The sequence below is a fragment of the Eucyclogobius newberryi genome, unplaced genomic scaffold (assembly GCF_026437365.1).
Source record: "Eucyclogobius newberryi isolate DKJ021-1_F unplaced genomic scaffold, fEucNew1.0.hap1 SCAF_1, whole genome shotgun sequence".
Taxonomy (NCBI): domain Eukaryota; kingdom Metazoa; phylum Chordata; class Actinopteri; order Gobiiformes; family Gobiidae; genus Eucyclogobius; species Eucyclogobius newberryi.
In genome coordinates this window covers 44,374,394-44,395,610 of record NW_027315723.1, presented here as the reverse complement: position 1 = coordinate 44,395,610, position 21,217 = coordinate 44,374,394, and the positions used below count along the sequence as shown (strand labels likewise).

General features: G+C 41.7%; 2 protein-coding genes across 2 annotated transcripts in view; one reads left to right on the top strand and one right to left on the bottom strand.

Annotated features, from left to right (window-relative positions):
• Positions 1-7,817, bottom strand: part of ect2l (epithelial cell transforming 2 like) — a 63,116-nt gene extending 55,299 nt beyond the window's left edge. Inside the window, exons 1-2 of the mRNA XM_072450337.1 lie at positions 7,654-7,817; positions 1,719-1,831 (exon numbers count right to left, since the gene is read on the bottom strand). Coding sequence (XP_072306438.1) covers positions 1,719-1,831; positions 7,654-7,791 — 251 coding nt within the window. The 5' untranslated portion in view covers positions 7,792-7,817. The remainder of the gene's footprint in view (positions 1-1,718; positions 1,832-7,653) is intronic.
• Positions 7,818-12,161: 4,344 nt separating this feature from the next.
• Positions 12,162-21,200, top strand: jagn1b (jagunal homolog 1b). Its single transcript, XM_072446903.1, has 4 exons — positions 12,162-12,291; positions 14,673-14,770; positions 15,717-15,789; positions 18,263-21,200. The coding sequence occupies exons 2-4, from the start codon at positions 14,682-14,684 to the stop codon at positions 18,650-18,652; spliced, it is 552 nt and encodes a 183-aa protein (XP_072303004.1). The 5' UTR covers positions 12,162-12,291; positions 14,673-14,681; the 3' UTR covers positions 18,653-21,200.
• Positions 21,201-21,217: the final 17 nt, after the last annotated feature.

Genomic DNA, 21,217 nt, shown 5'->3' with positions numbered 1-21,217 from the left:
AGTCAGACAATGTCTGTGGTGGCGAGGGACGATGTCCCAGGGTCCTCTGTCCTTAGACTCTCCTTCTCGGCCAGGAAAAACTACAAAAAAACCTCTTTGGGAAATAAGCGTAGAAACCTGGAGGAGTTCCAGTGAAGGAGAGATCCGACTCTCACAGACGGACACGAGGGAGACTGGAGCTAGACCCACTCTTCAGGCAGATGAGGGACCGTCGGAGGCGAGCTGGACCCACTCTTCAGGCAGATGAGGGACCGTCTGAGTCGAGCTGGACCCACTCTTCAGGCAGATGAGGGACCGTTGGATGAAGAGACTGTGTCAGCATATTTAACATGGGTCGGGAGCTGATTCCATAACACAGGCGCTTGGTAGCAGTCTCTTCATTTAAGTCCAGGCTTAAAACGTTCCTCTTTGAAATCGATTATGGTCAGACCAGTTAGGAACAGAAATATAAACCCACAGCTTTAGCTATGCTGCCCTAGGAGTAACTATGCTGGGGGAAGTATGGCAGCTTGAGCACTATCCTCTTCTTCTGACTACTTATTCTGTCAAAAAATATTTATTTTTTAATTCCACTTGCAAACTGTTCACCGCCTTCTTTTTCTTTTTCTCACTCCTGAGGACCTGTGGACCCTGATGCGTCTCTCCTGGTGAAGTGGTCCCTGCCCCCTATGGATGGTTCCTCATTTGCCTGAAGAGTGGGTCCAGCTCGACCCAGACGGTCCCTCATCTGCCTGAAGAGTGGGTCCAGCTCGACTCAGACGGTCCCTCATCTGCCTGAAGAGTGGGTCCAGCTCCAGTCTCCCTTGCGTCCGTCTGTGAGAGTCAGATCTCTCCTTCACTCTGGAACTCCTCCAGGTTTCTACTTTTTCCCAAGGAGGTTTTTTGTAGTTTTTCCTGGCCGAGAAGGAGGGTCTAAGGACAGAGGACTCTGGGACATTGTCCCTCGCCACCACAGATATTGTCTGACTCCATCGCCACCACAGACATTGTTGATTCATTTCATACTGTGGCCCTCAGAGGCAACCGTTGTTGTGACTTTGGGCCTTACTGTTAGTACCCGCGCTGCAGAGACTCCATTTCCCATGTGCCTCTTGTGTTTGTCATGTGCTCCCATTGTTGTTTCTGTGTCTCCGCTCCTCCGGTGCCACGGCGCGTAAAGTTCCTTGTTGTCGAGCTGACTAAATATAACGGTGTTACATTTAGACCAAATTATTAATGAAGCCGTTATTTACTGTGTCTGCTGCATGACACATTCCTGCTTTGACAGAGCAGTGTTTCAGATGAATCAAGGCGCTCTGGCCCGCCATGACCTGCGGTGGGCCAGAGCCCGAGTAATTTTAATACATTTACAGTATGTGAATGTTCTTCACCCCTTGTTTTTTTTAGCTAGATTTTTTGAAGAAAACATGAAATGTTAATTTTTCTGCCTGTGTTCCGAGCTCGCTTTTACCTTTTTAAAGTTACCAATAGAATTGCCGGAAATAAGAAGCCATGCCTTAGTCATCTTCTCTTGAATTCCTCATAGATGTGGCAAAACCTTTCTCATTGTTGACAGATGAAATATCACCTTCATGAGTTGAAATGGTCTCCTTTAACTTTTGGAGCCTTCATGTATGCCTTGTGTAGGAATTGTGCCCCACAAATAAACTTGCATTTCTGTGCGTTACTGCTACATACAGCCTACTAATAACCATTACACATAGCTTTGTTAAACTTACTTGACCTGAGACCTGGTGCATTGGGAGAGCAGTGACTGGAGCAGTTGTTTCCTCTGCTTGTCCGTCCACAGGTCAAACCAGTGGAGAATGAGGCCAATCCTCTTCTCAAACAACTAAAGAATGGAAAGATGTGTCAAATACACTTTTTAACATGGTGGACCTGACTCAAACTGACCCTAATTGAGAAACAATAATAGGCAAGTTCATTAGAAGTCATTAGAAGTTCATACATATGTATGTACGTACACATTTGGATATGTGTGTGTGTGTGTGTGTGTATATAATGTGTATATATACGTATTTTCAGTACTTTAAGACTATAAGTCGCACCAGAGTATAAGTTGCATCAGCCAAAAAATGTATAAAAACATGGCCGTGGCTGCAGAACCGCGGCAAGGTCAAATGGCCAAGCAGTTTCAGGAACCGCGGCACTGCCATATAGCCTCATGGCTAACCCTAACCTTAACCCTGACCCTAACCTTAATCCTAACCTTACCCCGGCGCGGTTTAAAACGGCGCGGTCAAATAGCGCAGCAGTTTCAGGAGCCGCAGCACAAAATAACATGGCAGTTTCGGGCGCCGCGCGCCGCGGCTCTGTAGACACTCCCTAAAAACATATATGAGTTCAGGGTTCAGATTAAGGATTTTTACTTGTATAGCGGTGCTGCTAAACAATCCGTTCATCTTTTGAAATCTGTATAGATAATTGCAATCCACATCAGGTGGTTCTCACGTCCCACCTGATGAAGACACTGGAGCGGCTAGTCCTGGACCACCTCCGCTCCACCGTGAGCTCAGCCATGGACCCGCTGCAGTTTGCATATCGGTCTGGCATCGGAGTGGAGGACGCCGTCATCTCCCTGCTGCACCGCTCTCTCTCTCACCTGGAAAAGCCTGGCAGCTCTGTGAGGATCCTGTTCTTCGATCTCTCCAGTGCCTTCAACACCATCCAGCCGCTGCTCCTGAGGGACAAGCTGGAGACGGCTGGTGTGGAGTATGACCTGGCAGAGTGGATCCTGGACTACCTCACAGACCGACCCCAGTTTGTGAGAGCCCGGAACTGTGTGTCTGACACTCGGACCTGCAGTGTGGGGGCGCCCCAGGGCACTGTCCTCGCGCCCTTTCTCTTCACCCTTTACACTGCAGACTTCAGACATGACACGGACAGCTGTGTCCTGCAGAAGTTCTCTGACGACTCTGCCATCATCGGACTCATCACGGACGACGATGACGCGGAATACAGAGGACTGGCGCAGGACTTTGTGGACTGGTGTCAGCGGAACCACCTCCTCATCAACGCGGGGAAGACCAAGGAGATGGTGGTGGATTTCCGCAGACGCCACCCCACTGCCCCCTCACCAGTGAACATCCAGGGACGGGACATTGAGAGAGTGGACTCATACAAGTACCTGGGTGTTCATCTGAACCACAAACTGGACTGGACTCATAACACAGACGCACTGTACAGGAAGAGCCAGAGTCGGCTCTACCTCCTGAGGAGACTCAGGTCTTTTGGAGTGACAGGGCCACTCCTGAAGACCTTCTACGACTCTGTGGTGGCATCAGCCCTCCTGTACGGTGTGGCCTGCTGGAGCAGCAGCATCACAGAGAGGGAGAGGAAGAGGCTGGACAGAGTCATCAAGAAGTCCAGCTCCGTCCTGGGCTGTGCTCTGGACTCGGTGCAGGAGGTGGGGGACAGGAGGGTCCTGGCTAGATTCACATCTATGCTGGACCATGAGTGTCACCCCCTGCAGGACACTCTCTCTGCTCTGGAGAGCAGCTTCAGTGAGAGACTGATCCACCCTCGATGTGCGAAGGAAAGGTTCTGTAGGTCTTTCCTTCCTGCTGCTGTCAGACTTTATAACAAAAACTGTTAGTACTGAACACTCGCAATACTGACCTAACCTAATACTGATGTGCAACTCTGTCATATGTGCAATTGCTGTTGGAATTCATGTGCAATTCATGTGAAATTCATGTGCAATCTATGTGCTGTCGTGACACATATTCATGTGCAATTACTGTCGTGATCACATGCAATGGTATTTATGTATTTATTTATTTATTTGTCTATGGGAGTTTTTATTTATTTATAGGAGATCTTCTACTGAAAGTGTTTTTCAGACTTCCTATAAGTGATCTGTTCTTCTGTATCTATCTCTGTATCTACCTGCGTTGCACCAATGAAATTTCCCCATGTGGGACAATAAAGGAATATCTTATCTTATCTTATCTTATTATTTATTTCAAATGTATTTGTAAACATTCTATTTAAAAAAAAACTCCTAACAAATGAACTTTTAAAACCAGAAAACTTGCAAATAAAATTAGTTGTCGAACAAATTAATTAACACCAAGTTAATTAACTTATTTACAACTTTCTTCCATATCATCATCAATCAGATGACTATTTGCAGACATGCCCGCATGTTTGGTACCCCGTCGCCCCTGGCAAGTACAGTGAACTAGCCCATGCCGAAGGCATGGATCATGCATACTTACTCCTGCTATGACAGAAATAGTCAACAATGAGTATTCACTCAGCCCATTCACTCATTGTTGACAACAGCAGCGCGAAGCGCTGCATTCCTCCAAAATCCCTCCTGGCATCGTCCTGTACGCGAGAGTCCATGCCGCAGGCATGGGCCATGCTTGTATCTGCTAAAATCAATGGAAGTCTATGGGGAGTGGGTGGGGTACCCCGACGGGATGGGGAGTGACGAGCGCGTAAGCGCTCGTAATGATAATTCCACCCCATGGGGGCATGGGGAAGGCTTAGAGCTTTCAAACGATGTATAATTTGTTGTTATAGTGGAAACGGCTATATTGTTCTCGCTAAAAATATTATTATTTTTATTAGGCCCGAGCGCCACAAGCTGGCAAGAGGCCTATTAGTTCCGTAAGGCTGTGCAAAGCACGGCTGCGAAAGTGCGCACATAGTGCGCACGAAATCGAGCGCGAAGCGCTCGCCCACTTCCAAACACTCACTAACGCACTCCTCCACTCATGCACGCCCCGTGCATACTAATTATTAGTAGGAAAATGGAACATTACCGTTGTAAATGGGCGAAGCCCGTGCAAAAGTGCGCACTAAACGAGCGCTTTACATTGGGATGACGACCGCAAATATAAAGCACTCATTTGCGCTAAGTAGCTCACGAATACGTTCCCCATCTCTTGCATGTTCCGTGCATATAAGCATGTAATGCAAAAATTGAACATTATAACTGTATAGAGGGCCAAAAACACAAAGTGGGCGGAGCCCACTCAAAATTAACGAAAGTATCCTTCAGTGACCAGGGACCCACACCATGAGGTAGGAAAGCGCGAGCGCTTTCCGAAAATGTATAGTTTATGATAATTGAAAAATGGGAAACATTGTTTTCGCATCGGAATATTATTCCAGGGCGTTGGTCCTAAAAAGCTGAAATTTGGTGAAAATGCTACTGAGGAGTGGGACATCAAAAGTTATCCAAATTACATTGATACCTCTCACGGTCTCGGTGCGGCGAAGCCGCAAACTGTTGCTAGAATTTCAGAAATCTCCCAAATTTAACATTTCTGCCGTTTGCGCAGATAAAGTCCGAATTGCGTCAAATTAGAATAAGATGTTAAACTCTTTGCCCTAAACCTACTTGAAGTGAAATAAATTAATTTGGCTCCACAGCGCCCCCTACAGATTTTATATGGAGGTTAAATGTTTAGTTTTGCGAAATTATATGAAATTTGACACCCAACTCAATTTCGGCATCCCCATCAAAAAAGTCAATGAGACCCATGTCATATTGTTACGGCTTTGCTGTAGCGATGACCAAAACCTCCCATGTTATTCCAATGGGGAAATCGCCAGAACATGTTTACACTTTAGACTTTCATGAACTCCTCCCAGGGCGTCAGCCCTATTAACCTGAAATTTGGTGAGACTCATCTTCTGGGGTGGACCATCAAAAGTTATCCACATTTTTATTCAAAGAGTCACGGTGTCTGACCGCACATTTTGCCAAGAATTCAAAATAAAATTGCTTTTTGAATGGTAAAACAAAGGGGAGAAGATGTGACAGCGTCACAGATTCAGCAGTAGGCGTAATAAAAGGACAATTGGGGCGCGTTAGCGCCCCTTCCTCTTGCGGCATGGCGGCGGCATGGCGAGGGCCGATCATTGCCACTTGCGGCTATATTTGTCTTTACACTTACAAACAATATGTGTTAAGCTTCTGATGGAAAAATAAAGGTTGCTGTGGTGTTTCCATCATGGTGTATTTTATGTGTTATTCAAATTGTACCGCTCTTTTTGACGTTCCATTCCAGCTATAAAACGTTTCCATTTTTTGTTTTGCTATTTGATGTTGGTCCCTAAGTACTTTGTCTCGGCTCCAGCTACACATTTGATGACGGTCCCTAAGCACTTGTCTCAGCTCTGCACATTTGGAGCAGTGTAATTCGCTGCGCCCAAAATACGCATCTGATTTTTAAAACGAGGTTGTAGTCACTTGGCTGTGTAAATATGAGTATTTTGGCATGTGAATGATCTGCAAAGACTTTTACGTTTAGGAGCTATTGACCTCGGAAGTCCGAATCTGTGACACTAACTTTACCGCACGTGGCTCCTCCCACTTTCAGACTCGCGCTCTGAGCAGCAGCGGGACTCATCACGTCAACACATCGTCCTACATGTGTCATGCCGTTATTGACGATCGATTGACGAGTGATCAGTACTTTTAGGCGGTTTGGTGATACAATTGAACACATGTTTGTATCGCAAAAGCTGCGATACAAACACACTTTTTTCTGACGAATGCATCGCATTTGAGAGAAATTGCATCACATTTTGCGATGTGATACCGCTTATTCTGAACCGAGTATGAAATGCGGTAAGTGTGTAAATAACAAATAGTATCACATACAAGTCGCTCCGGAGTATAAGTATATAAGTATAAATTTAAGTATAAGTCGTACCCAGGCCAAAACTATAAAAAAAAAAAAGGTGGAAAATACGGTATATGGCTTTGTTAAACATGTTCAGCCGCATATGCTATTGTACGTCTCCAGGGCTTAAGCCCCCAGCAGCCAAGATGGCCGCCCATTCAAGTGGCAGCTGCTCAGTAGCGCATGTCGCCAGTTAGCCTTTAGCTCTCCGGGCAATACAGCCCGGAAGTTATGTAGGTTTGCGTCAGGTTTGCGTACCATGTGATCGTGCTGACCAATCAGAGAGAGTTGTGCAGCGCAGAGCCCAGTGTGAGATAAAGTGAAATATTAAGCAACTGGTTTTAAGAGAACTGAAGGATTTTGAACCGGAAAAAGTCGACCCGAGCACGGGGTGAGGAGAGAGCAGCTTCCACTGCGTCATCATAAATTCAAGCCGTTTTCACTCATGGATCTATTGAAATATGAGCTTTACCTTAAAGTTTAGCTCATGGTCTAATACTATTGCCGCTTCTTTACTTTTACAATACATCCGAACATTTGCTCATTAATGCAATTTTGTTTTTATACGACAATTTAATTATATTATATACATAGTGCTAAACTGTACATTTTGTATATGTATTTACCAAAATCTATTTATTGTCATGGCTCAATATTTTAGTGTTATTATTCAGTGTTTTGTGGTTTATGTTTATGTGTTGCATCAAATCACCAGGACAACTTTCTATGTTTGTGAATTTTGTTCATTGACAATGGCAATAAACCTTATTCTGATTCTGATGCTACTTTCTAGTCCTTGTAAAACTGGTAATTTACACATCTAAACTTCCAACACAACTACACGGCAGTGTGGTGTGGCATATTGGCATTGTAATAAATGATTTAATAAAAGCATGATGCTTATGTCCAGCACTTGAGGAAAGCATTCAGCGGTTGAGTTGAGGATAGCGCCTATAGGCTTTTCAACTTCCATCCATGTTCCACACTGAGCCAATATGTTTCTCCTGACCTGCTTGTTGTTGGCTTTATTGCTCAGAGGAGTCCATGTACTGAAAATGGTGTCGTGCCGCTGACTTTGAGGTGGCTCGTAGTCCATGCCGTTGAGGTGCCAGCGCTTTACGGAATGAAGAATGGAGCTCCGAAACATGATTCTGCTCTTTTTCAGAGTGTGAGTGTCAGTAAGGAGTGCAGAGAATGGGGGAGGCCGTGCTTGCAGCAGCTCCGACTGGTGCGTAACTTAGAGACGCATCAACAAACGAGCATTCCTCCACAGTGCGCGCTCCTCTGTGACCAAAGCGCATGAATAATGAACAGTGTACGGCTGTGCGCGTGCAATGTCACCAAGTTTATGGTCATACAAGACTAGAGCGAGTTTGGTAGTCAATGGAAAGAAATGCCCTGAAACGTAAAGACTGTACATTCACCTCATCAACATTGAGACTAAATCATGTCTCAGAAAATAAACCAGAATCAGGGGGACTAAACAAAGATAAGAACAGGACCAAACCAAGTCAACAACAAGACAAAGATAAAAACAGGACCAAACCGAGTCAACAACAACAGGACTAAAATTAGCTAAATTTAGGACAAAATAACGACAAGTGTGAACGCACCCTTAATGGAAATAGGATGAGTGTAGACATATTGCAAAAATACAAAGTAGTTACAAAGTAATTATTCAAGCAAGAAGAGGAGACATTTAAAAAGTGTGTGGCGAAACTAGGTGAGTAGAATAACTTCAATTGAATTCAGTTGTAACGCCCAAAATCACAACAGCAGTTGCCTCAAGGGGTTACAGTGAAAAAGCAGATAAAACAATGTTCATAGGGACTTGGCAATGTCCCAGCATCCCGTGTCCTTACACAAAATGAATGTCCCAAGCTCTCCTGGCCTTAGACCCTCCTTCTCGGCCAGGAAAACTACCAAACCTCTTTGGGAAAAAGTAGAAACATGGAGGAGTTCCACATTGAAGGAGAGATCTATGAAGGGTCAATGTAACAAAAATTCAATTGCACGTTGTGTGGTGAAAAAACCGCAATCATTGAAAGTAAATGTGTTAATAATGTTGTTGTGAATCGTTTGACTTGGTTAATTCTGATGTACTAATCATGTAATCACAATCAAATGTAATAGTTTTTATCATTTAATATTCGCGTCTACACCATTCAACAGTCCGGAGTTTTCGCGTCTGCACCATACATGTGCCCAGACCATTCGCGTCAGCACCATTCAACAGTCCGGAGCATTCGCGTCTGATCTATAATATCTGATATCTGATGGTCTGATATTATAATAGATCCATGGATCAGACGCGAAAGCTCCGTACTGTTGAATGGTGCTGACGCGAATGGTCTGGGCACATGTATGGTGTACACGCGAATGCTCCGGACTGTTGAATGGTGTAGACGCAAATATTAAATGATAAAAACAATTACATTTGATTGCGATTACATGATTAGTACATCAGAATTAACCAAGTCAAACGATTCACAACAACATTATTAACACATTTACTTTCAATGATTGCGGTTTTACACCACACAACGTGCAATTGAATTTTTGTTACTTTGATCCCTCATAGAGATCCAACTCCCTCAGACGGACAGCGTGATGGACAGCGGAGCTGGAGTCACTCACGAGGCGAACCAGTTCTTTGAGGTAGACCATATGGAGTAGAGAGCGTTTCTCCAAGGAGTTGAGGAGCATCTGGATCCACATCGATGTGCCTGTTCCACTCCCAGCGGGGAAGTGGGAGAAGAATAAGGAAAAACAAGTGAAATTAAATACGAAATATTGTTGACAGGATAAGTAGTAAGAAGCAGATGCTCAAGCTGCCATACTTCCCCCAGCATAGTTGCTCCTAGGGCTGGGAAACTGTAGGTTTTTTCTTTTAACATCTCCTCCAACAGTTTTCATTGAAACCACTTCAAATTTGCCCAAGACACAAAACCCATGAGCAATGAAATGTTATAAGTTTGAAGCTGATACGCCATCAGGTGTGGTCATAGTGAATTTTAAAAAAATTCTGGAAAATTAAAAAAATTCTGGAAAATAAAAAAAAAATCCACATTTCTTATTTTTGTTTTAATAGGACTATGTTACTGGAGCGTTTGTGAAGATTTCCAAACTAAACACAATGATATGCAAATGTGGTGGCGATCTAATAAAAATGTCTCTCAAGCGCCCTCTCCAAATTTGATTTTTAAAAATTCATAAAAGACTATTTATTTGTTGAAGACCCAAAAATATTTGTAACAGGTTTATTTGTGACCGGGCACAATGCGAAAAAATCACGTCAACCCAGCTCAAGTTTTTATAGCGGAATTCTTTTTTTGAAAAAAGAGTTTCCGTTAGGCACGAGCCAAAGGACGAGAATCGTCCTGATGAGGGACTTATTAAAATGTTATCTGGGGGTTGGAAAAACTCTAATATCGAGTAGCAAACAAGGACAAATATGCTTGTGACAGGTATCGAAAATTAGAAGTAAGTGACCCTGTGAACAAATATTGAAAGACGGCTCAGTAGTGCCACCTCAAAAATGTATTAACATGAGGCCAATGGGAGCCCGATGTGAAGACAAGTACAAAATTATATTATGACCCCCTAAACCATACTGGATCAAACACAAACAAATAAAATGGCTCTTGTGCCCTCTCCAAATTAGATTTTTAAAAATTCATTAAAAGACAATACGTTTGTTGTAGACAACTGAGAATATTTGAGATACTTGAGAAAAGTGGTTAACTTGTGACCGGGCACAATGTGTTAAAGTCACGTGACTCTAGCTCAGGTTTTTAAATTGGGAAAAAAATGGCAGAAAAAGAGTTTCCGTTATTACTATTATTTTTGACCCCCTGAATGTTAACAAAAAAAAAACAAAATGTTGATTAAGGAACGTGATATTTATTTTTTTCATGTCTAAAAACATTAAAGTTGCAAAATAACTCTGTATCTGTAATTGTTTTATTTTGTCATAGACTTATAAAACTTGGAATAAACATACAGGACGAGTAAAACATTATCTATGACCCTGCCCTAAACCCCACAGGGAGTCGGCCATTGTGGGCGGAACCAATTTTTTCACATTTTCAACTATTTTTTTTTTGCAATTTGGATTTTCTGTCAAAAGGCTGGGAAATGTGTCAAAAATGAACACCAATGTGCTATTAGAGATAATTATTTTGATTTTTGATACTATTCCAAATGTGGCCGTGGCAAGCTCGTTAACAAAATTGTTATTTTCAAGTTAAAACTTGCATATCTCCAGCACGAATATACATGAGCTGAACCCATGGATGTACAATACATATAGCTATATTTTACAAAGGCTCTACTGCCCCATCTTGAACATTTGAATTAAAGGCGCAATGGACGATTTTTCTGCGATTTGAGAACGCAGGCGTGCGGACTGATACAACACACACGTGCGTTTGTTTATTAGCGCGACGGATCGCATCTCATCTCTCGTCTCCCGTAGATTTCCGTCTTCTTCTGAGACAGCTCGAACTGTCTTTCTCCATCTTCATTTTGCCCCGTACACTGAGGGAACTATTATGATAGATCAATGCGCTTAGACACGCGGAAACGTGGGGACGAGCCGCACGCGGCTGCAGGTGAGCGATAGGTGCGTTTTATGATCGATACGTGGCAGGACTAATCGGCAGTCCACGCCACAAGGAAAAAAGACTCGTCCATTCAACCTTTAAGTAAAAAAAAATGACTTTGAGGTAGACAAATTAAATTTGGTTAATACATCCTTTTTGCCATTTTGAACAAAAAAGCCAAAGTCGGCGTACCTCTATCTGCAAGCATGTTACCGTGACAATCCTTACAAATATTGCCATAGAATTAGACTACAGGCGTTCTTGTTTTCAAGCATTTTGAATGGGATGAAAGCATTTACTTTGACGTGGACGAACTAAATTTGTAACATACATCCTTCACTAGCAAGGACCACAACCCCAGCTGAGATACAAAGTGTTTATTGACATGAGAATCAGAATCAGAATGAATTTCAGAGCCAGATGAGACTGTGTGCTCTCACTGTCAGCAGTCCCACTCGGGCTCATTGTTCAGTTTTGTGAGGGGTAAAAAACTTGGTAATTCTTTTGATTTTTGATACTATTCCAAATGTGGGCGTGGCAAGCTTGTTAACAAAATTGTTATTTCAAAGTTAAAACTTTCATATCTAGATATGCAAGTTAAAGATATTTGAATATTTAATTAATTCTATGTTTGAATCTTTAATTCATTTGATTTTGTATTTTGCATTTTATTTTATGCGTTTTATTTTCATAACACATTGTTTGTTGTTGATTAATGTGCAATGTCCCTTTTCAAATCAATCATTATCAATCAAATAAATTACTACATCTATTTTTTGTGTGCAATTTATTTATCTCGAACTTGCTATACGTGTCTCTTATTTTTATAGTCGTAAGTTATATCGCTGTACTTCAGTAATAATAGTAGACGCAGACAGGGGGCACTACAGGCCACAGCAGGAGGAAGAACTGACCAATGAGAGGCTGCTACGTCACATGTCCCTGCTTGTAGTAATGGCGGCCTCCGGTTAGTGCTGCTTTCTTTGCTCTGACACATCTGTTTCTCCTCTGTTTTCCAGCGGACACCGCACTGTCGGGACCACGTAAGGACGCATTTATGTTCATGTTTGATTTGAATTGTGTTTGTCCATCCAGAGTCTTCTCGGTGAAGCCCACTCCAGTCGGTGAAGCCCACACATTGTCTGGTGTGGGCTTCACCGAGAAATGTCTTTTTCCTCGTCTTCTCGTGTCCTCGACTCCTCAATACTCCACTGGAAATATGTAGTGATGGGCAAAGTGAAAGCTTGTTTTTTTTGTAACTATGACGTTATTGGGTGGGATAGTCCCTGTGGTAAATAATTATCATAGTTTTTGATCAGTCAAGTCGCAGTTTGTGGAAAAAAAATACGTTTTTTTTCAATTCAGTTTATTTTTGTAATGCTCAAAGTCAGGAGTTGCCTCGAAGTGCGACAGTGAGAACTTCTTAAACAATATAGGGACTTGGCAATGTCCCAGCCTCCTGTGTCCATAGACAAGTGTCCCCCCTCCTCGGCAAGGGAAAACTACCAAACCTCTAAACAAATAAAAGTTCAAAATAACAGGAAGTAGTGCCGAGTTCCACAACATAATTCCTCCACCTATGTCACCAATAAGGTCAATTTTTATCCGACAATTGAGACAATTTGCTCGCAACTTTTATGACCGTTTCAACTGTAATTGAACTAAATACATGTGTTTTCACGTGTTGTAATTGGTCAAATCATATTTATATGATTTAAGTGGATTTTGGTCCTGGTTTACTGTATGATTGTTCTCTATCTCCCTATATCTGTGTCATATTTACTGGCCATGTCCAACCAGTAAGTGACAAAATTGGCAAATTGGAGAAAAATGGGCAACATTTTTGGTAAAATCTTAAATCTAATCATTCGTTGTTTTACTGAAAAGTGTAGTCTAATGTGTCAAAAAGTTTTGAAGCCTCATGAAACAGCAAAGCATTTGAACCAAATATTTCGATGCTTCAAAACACCGGTCGAAACAGTTCTCCAGAGTGACTTCTAATGGTATGTTTTAGTACTATAACATCCACAGTGGTACAGTGGCCAATGAAATAACATCACATTTTAGTTGTGGGAATTATTGATGCGTTTGTGTTTCTAGAATAATAGAAATATTTTTGGTTTTATTCAAAAATTTGAGAATTCCCATTTCGTACCGTGGAGTTGGTGTGAGGAAGTTGCACAAACTCGTGAGGATGTTACTATCAACAAATCATTAATTATCTTGCTTTTCACTTCTACCAAATGTAAACACCTCTTTTTAAACCGTGTGGGAGCAGTTTGAGACTTTATAGGTCATAGATTTGAGACAGACTCTTTGTTCTGTGGTTCATTTTAAGCCCTGTCAATGAACTCAACATTGCTTCATGAACCATCTTGGTCACGTGACCAGTGCTTTAAATCATGTTTCACATTTAAAAGGCAAAGTGACAAAGTCACGTGACTCAACTTTTGAGCCGTAGTTTGGACATGTCTGCTTTAATAGTAAAAAATTGGAAAGAAATAAAGATTATTATTAAGAATAATAACCAGGCTGTGAAATAGATGGGGGCCCGTGGCCCCTCAAATCGCCAGCGGGCACAGGGATTAAATTTGGAGGGGGCCGGCCCCCCTGTGCCCCTGTATCGAAATTCCTCGAAAAAAATCAAGATTTAACTAGTAATTTGGCCATATTTGGGGCATTTTCATCGTTTACATTTCATTTTGACAGACATGCCACTTCGCAGTATTCTCACTTCTCATTGGCCAAGCGGTGGCCGTGATCTGATTGGCCGCTGCGTTCGGGTCGCGTTCGGGTGTACTCGGCAGTGACAACGCAAGAGGAGGGGCGCTAACACGCAGGAAATTATTCTTTTATTATACCTACTGCTGAATCCATGACGCTATCGCGTCTTCTCCTCTTTGCTTTACATATAAAGGGAAAGGTTTGCGGTTACGGCGCACAAGTCCGTGGAACTTAGAATAACAATTTGGATAACATAAAGAAACGCAACGAGGCTGTTGTGTGCGTCCGCACGGGGGGGAGTGCGCGTGCGCACTTCTGCTTGAGTTCTCAAATCAGCGAAAAATCCTCCATTATTCCTTTTAAAGTCATCTTTAATCAGTGCTTTTTTGATCAATCAAGGCATCACGTGCCATTTATACTCCAAATTGTGTATGATTGTGCATAAACTTTCTATCGGAGGTCAGAGGCCATCTATGGATGAGGTAAGGTTTTCCGAATGAACTGCCAACTGAACCTGATTATTTGTGAGAGATTAAGTCCACAAAACATTTATTGTAACTTTCAACTGACAATCAAGTGTTACTTTGTGATTTAATAATACCACTACTGGAGTTTTTTGTTGATGGGAATAAACCTAATAATTACAGAGATATGAACCATAAAATATCTGGTGTGTTTATTAATATATTTGTCCTGTCAGACCTGAGCCATGGCTTCTCGAACAGGACCCAGAGCCTCGGGGACGGACGGCAGTGACTTTGAGCACCGAGAGCGTGTCGCCTCTCATTATCAGATGAGGTACATGTGATAGTTTATATTTAGGGAGATTTTGGGCTCAATGTTTTTGAGTAAATATCTAATTGCATTTGTTCTGACAAAGGAATTGAGATTACCATTTGATTTGGGATTTATGTTTTAATGGTAGGAATCTGTTTACAATTTTAAATACGTCCTGAAGCTTTAACATTTAAGAGGAAATATGAATAGGGACTTTAATAAGGCTATTGTGTGTGTGTGTGTGTGTGTGTGTGTGTGTGTGTGTGTGTGTGTGTGTGTGTGTGTGTGTGTGTGTGTGTGTGTGTGTGTGTGTGTGTGTGTGTGTGTGTGTGTGTGTGTGTGTGTGTGTGTGTGTGTGTGTGTGTGTGTGTGTGTGTGTGTGTGTGTGTGTGTGTGTGTGTGTGTGTGTGTGTGTGTGTGTGTGTGTGTGTGTGTGTGTGTGTGTGTGTGTGTGTGTGTGTGTGTGTGTGTGTGTGTGTGTGTGTGTGTGTGTGTGTGTGTGTGTGTGTGTGTGTGTGTGTGTGTGTGTGTGTGTGTGTGTACTTCTACTTCTACTGAGAGTGTTTTTTAAACTTCCTATATTCTGTGATCTGTCCTTTTCCTCTGTATCTACTGCGTTGTATCAATGAAATTTCCCCATGTGTGGACAATAAAGGATTATCTTAAAACTGCGGGAATCAATCAAAAAAACAACTCTGGGTACATATATGAAGCACAAATAGCAATGTAAGAAGGTTAAAAGCTCTGAAAAGTCGATTTTGCGTTATGGGACCTTTTAAAATGTAAGCATCCGAGAACACATTTATAGAATCGGCGTGAGTATAAAAATGACACCAACTTGATTTTAATGTGAAAAAAGCTGTATCTAAAAACAAATTCTGTCACTGCTTTTTGTTTTAGTCGTTCAAAATGTTCTATGTGCAATATACATATACATCATTGTTCAAATGTGATTGATTTTCCACAGTGTGGCTTTGAAGTCCGAAATCCGTAAGCTGAACATGGTCCATGTGCTCCTCTGGGTGCTGATGGTAGCTCAGGTAAGAAGAACAAGATGGTTGTGTTCACCACATTTAGAATGTGATCATTTCAGTTGGATAACTGTAAGGGACATTCACTCTGCAGGGCTCAGAATAAGCGGTATTGCATCCCCAAATTTGTATTTATTTTTATTTAAGGATTTGGACAAACCAGATGCAATGTTTTAAGTACAGTATTTTCCACACTATAAAGCGCACGTAAAAGTCTTTAATGTCCTCAAAAGCCGTCCGTGCGCTTAATAGTCCGGTGTGCATAATATATGGTTTATTTCTGGTTGTGCTTACTGACCGCGAAGATATTTTGTGTGGTACATGGTGTATAAAGAAGATTTGGGACACGAGACGCCGACTCGCGACTATATTTACAGTACTCCGGAACCGGAAGTCCCAACAACATATGTGCAAATCATTCTGGGAACAGTAGTCTACCTGCACACGCAACACTTTGTCAAAACGTTAACATTTTCAGTCAGGCACAACGCAGACACCTACCGGTAAATGAAGGACCCCAAGATGGCTGCTGCCAAGAGACCATTGGAACTTTTATATTATAAGAAATGCGCTCACGGGCTAAATTATCAGTCAACTGTGGGAATCAAAAGGCCGGAATCATCACTGAACTGCCGCGTGGGTCCGAGATGCGGGATCACATGACCAAAGAGATTTTAGCACGGAGCACTATCGGCGTTTTGGCTGCTTTTACCATTATGCGCCCCAGCAGACATTAAACCGGGACACGGGACGTAAACAATCGGGGCTGTCCCAGGTAAATCGGGACGTCTGGTCATAGCTATGCGGGATGTACTTCTGCGCATTTGAAGGATTTGATGACGAGGAATGAACTGAAAAAGTGAGTGTATTGTGATGTATTTTACGTGTTGCAACTGAACGAGACTGGTAGTTGTTGTGGATACGCTAACGTGTCTTTTAGCGATATCAGACAAGTGTTGTATTTTACGTGTTGCAACTGAACGAGGCTGGGAGTTGTTGTGAATACGCTAACGTGTCTTTTAGCGGTAGCAGAGTGTGTTCTGTGTTTGTATTTTACGTGTTTACAAGTGATCTTGACTGAGAACACATTCATGTGCAATTACTGTCGTGATCACATGCAATGGTATTTATGTATTTATTTATTTTTATCTTTATTTTTCCCCTCCATCCCTTGTTGGGTAATGGGAGGTTTTGTCTATGGGAGTTTTTGTTTATAGGAGATCTTCTACTGAGAGTGTTTTTCAAACTTCCTATAAGTGATCTGTTCTTTTCTTCTGTATCTACCTGCGTTGCATCAATGAAATTTCCCCATGTGGGACAATAAAGGAATATATCTTATCTAATCTTAGAATTGATTTGAATATGCTAACGTGTCTGTTAGCGATAGCAGAGTGTGTTTTGATGTTGAACAAAGTTGATCTGAATGAGTTTAATAAAGCTCAACTGACTCTGACTTATCCAGCTGTTTTGTTTATCTTATGCGCTTTATCGTCCGGTGCGCTTTATGTATGGACCAGTACACATGGTACACAGATAGCTGATGGTGCGCTTGATAATCCGGTGCGCCTTTTCGTGCGCAAAATACGGTATGTAGCAGAATATGCTCATTTTCAAGACCTGTCCATTGGGCCTATTTAGAGTTGCCAATTTTTACCTAACACATGCATGTCTTTGGACGGTGGCTAAACATGGCTATCTTAATTAGCCTTCTGATATGTCAGGTGTGTAATGTTTGTGATGTGTGGGAGTCTGTTGACCCTCTGTTTGTGTCTTGTTGTTGTTTTGGTCTTAAAATCCTGTTTCGTCGGGTCGGGCTCGGCACTAAGCTAAGTAGCACTAGCGCGGAAGTGGCCGAGGCTAATGCTAAGCTAACCGGCGCTCAGCGGGGCCCTGATGGATAGTTGTATTGTTTAACCGCTCGGTTTTATTGTTTAACTGTTCGGTTTATGTAGTGTAGAGTAGGGAAGATGTGTGTGATGTTGGTGTAAGGTTTGTGTCCGGTTTTGCGCCTCCAGTTCGGCTGTTGTGGTGGCTAAAATTTGAATTTGTATAAAATAAAGGGGTGAAAGGAATGAAATCAAATAGAATGGAAAAGGGAGGCACGTAACAGTAGCGACGTTTCGAGCCAAAAGCTCTTCTTCAGGCCTGTGTACACGCTGGTGCATGGTGTGTGTCTGTCTCAGTAGTTCCGCGCTGTTTACCGCCCTCTACAGGAGGGAGCTTCTAAACGGCCGACCGGACAATTTTTAATAAATTAACGTTATTGAAAAGTATCGATACGGCGACTCTGACACGGAGCCCGTGACGATATATCGCCATATTGATATTTTGAACACAGCCCTATTACATGCACACCATATTGAGGACTTTTTCCTGTTCAAATATTATATAACTATGGTTACGGTCCTAATTTCTCATCATTCTGAACTCTATGGATATCAGCCTAGGTGCTGACAGTTACATCCCTGTGTCTTTTCCCCAGGTGACGGTGTCGCAGCTGGGCCTGGTCTCACACAAAGTGGTGGCATCTCCGTACCAGTGGGAGTACCCGTACCTCCTGAGCCTGGTCCCCACCGTCTTCAGCTTCATGGCTCTGCCACGGAACAACATCAGCTACCTGGTGGTGTCCATGATCAGCGCGGGCCTGTTCTGCGTGGCCCCACTCCTTTACGGCTCCATGGAGATGTTTCCAGTGGCGCAGCAGCTCTACCGCCACGGGAAGGCCTACCGCTTCATCTTTGGCTTCTCCGCCGTCTCTGTCATGTACCTGGTGATAGTTCTAGCAGTACAAGTGCACGGCTGGCAGATCTACTACAGCAAGAAGCTGCTGGACCAGTGGTTCACCAGCACACAGGACAAGAAGAAGAAATGAGCTGCTGGTTTGAGAAAGTCCGCTATTGTTTTTTTCAATTATTCAACCAGTTAAATCATTATTTCTAGGTTTTTAAATTGCATTCATAACTAGGGCAATGTTACATCAGCTCATTGTAAGGCGAAAGGTTTTTTATAAGTTGTTTTGCTGACGTAATAAAACCAAATTCTGTTTTCGCAGATTTTCCGCGGTCATTTTGGCCAAAACCTCAATAAAAATAAAAATGTGTTCTGCACCAGCAACTCCGGCACCGAGTTAGATCACTTGTGTCAGAACGTCAGAGAGCTTTAAAACTCTTGCAACTCACTGCTTCCTAGATCGAGAGGCCTCCATTTTGCTGAACGCAATGAATCCTGGGTGGAGATTATTGGTCAGAGAGTTCAGACGGTTGCTACCCACTTGTCCAAAGGTTCGCTTGCACGGTGCGGGCAGCTGCACGCTGAAGTGCCGCTTGGTCGCCAGTTAGGGACTGTCTCTAAATTACAATTGCACAAGTGTTTGTTTAAAAATGTGTTGTCTTAAAAAAAATCTCAAACATATTTATACTAAAAAAAAACATTGAGCATGAATCCAAGTTGCTAATCCTAGGTGCCATAGTCCTTTTCAGTGCTCTCCCTAGATTTTTTTTAAGGGATGGTAAATATGCCTCATATGGGTTTGCATTTTCCTCCAAGGATGGTTCAACGTACCTTCATTATTTCCAAAGGTACATGCACCCTAAACATACTATTAAATGGTGTATAGGCCTATTCAACATCAAGAAATTTGAATATTGGCTACCCAAAACTTAATGGAATCATGGAAATTATAAATAAACACAAAGGCATAGTCCATTTAAATGTTTTACCAGTGAGCACTATATCATAACACTCAATTTTACTAACAATTTTGGTATGTAATGAAAATTGGTACAGTTTTAGCTAATGGGTAAAAGCAGTATTATAATGCTGAAATAATTTAGACATCAACTCCACTTGGCCTTTAATCCATTGGATACATGCAGCTTCATTGTCAATATCAGAGTTTAGTGAATATATTTATTTAGTGAATATATTTATTTGCTATAGCAAATAAATATATTCACTAACATTATGTATGTATATGTGTTTTACAATTATTATTGGTGCGGAGTTTGTTTTGGGCCTTTTCCGGGAACCTTCGGACTTGTGGGCAGCCACCGTTCAGACAATAAACTGCCAAAACATGGCGGCGGCCACAAGTTGGTTTTCCGTGTGTCATCACGATGGTCCCACACAAAACAAGCGTCTTGTTTCGACAGATTTGACCTGAGCCCAACTCTTTTGGTATCATAACTTTCATAAATGATCATTAAAGGCAGCTTAATATCCCTAATAACTTTGACAATTTGTTAGACAGCCGATGTTGCTCTGTTTAATATGACCAGTTTTTGTTGAAATAAACCTGTCTAATGAAAAGTTCTCAATTAAAGAATAATTTCTTCAGAATATTGTTTATTTTCAATTTTTCATTGATAACTATAATTATGTAGAGGTGGTAGTAGGGCCTATATTCTAAGAATCCCAGAAATTGTATTTAGAATAACATTTTATTTTTAGACTTCTGGATGGTATAGATGTGATTTGATCAACATGGAAATAAATTTGTATTTTTATTCCGTCCTCCCTTCTTAAAAAATGCCAAGGAATGTCCGTAAAACAACTTATTAAAAAACTCTTGCCTAACTAGTAGTCAATTAAAATATCATTGTATTTTGATACAATACTGTGTGGCTGGAACTAAAGATAATTTTAGTAGTCAATTGGTCTTTTGTATCCTGAGACATTGCAACCAAACAAAGGTTGAAATCTGGTGACTTCTTCATGAATAAAGTGTATTATTGATGGAAATCAGAAAGTTTACTCTTAACATTTTGATTTAGTAAAGTAATTGTTTAAGTTATAAAAGGTCTTTGCATTTTACATATATGAGGAAATCATGCTTTTATTACAATTAGAAAACACACTCTCTGTATTTTGACAGAAGTAATTAGTGACTGATTAGTCAATGGATCATTGCAGCGAAAACCTTGAAAACATTCTGAGTTGGTTCGCACTCACTTTGCCTGGTATCTCCATGGAGACAAGCAGATGTTGTAGTTTAATGCCATACTTTAGAATATTTCAGGCAAAGCAATAAGTCTACATTTACATGGAGACAATCAGGTTGACGGTGCCTTCACACGAAAAGTTGCATAATGCACCTTTAAGGACAATTCCCAAGTTTCTGATGAAAAGGATTGTCAGAATTATCTCTTTATAAATTAATATCATTTTGTAACAATATTCATGACGAATCATTGTTAGTTCTATTGAAGATATGCAAAATTAGAATTATAATGGCTGTAAGAAAGACTTCAAAAACAGACATTTACAGATGTGTTTTAGCACATTTTTGATGGATTGTTTTTATAGTGGGAGAATCCAAAATGCATAAATGCACTTGAGTTGATATTGCCTCAGATTATTGTTCTGTTGGCCCCACAACAGGGACCATCTCTGTGTAAAGCCATCACAGGTCAAACAAATGCATTGTATTGACAACAAA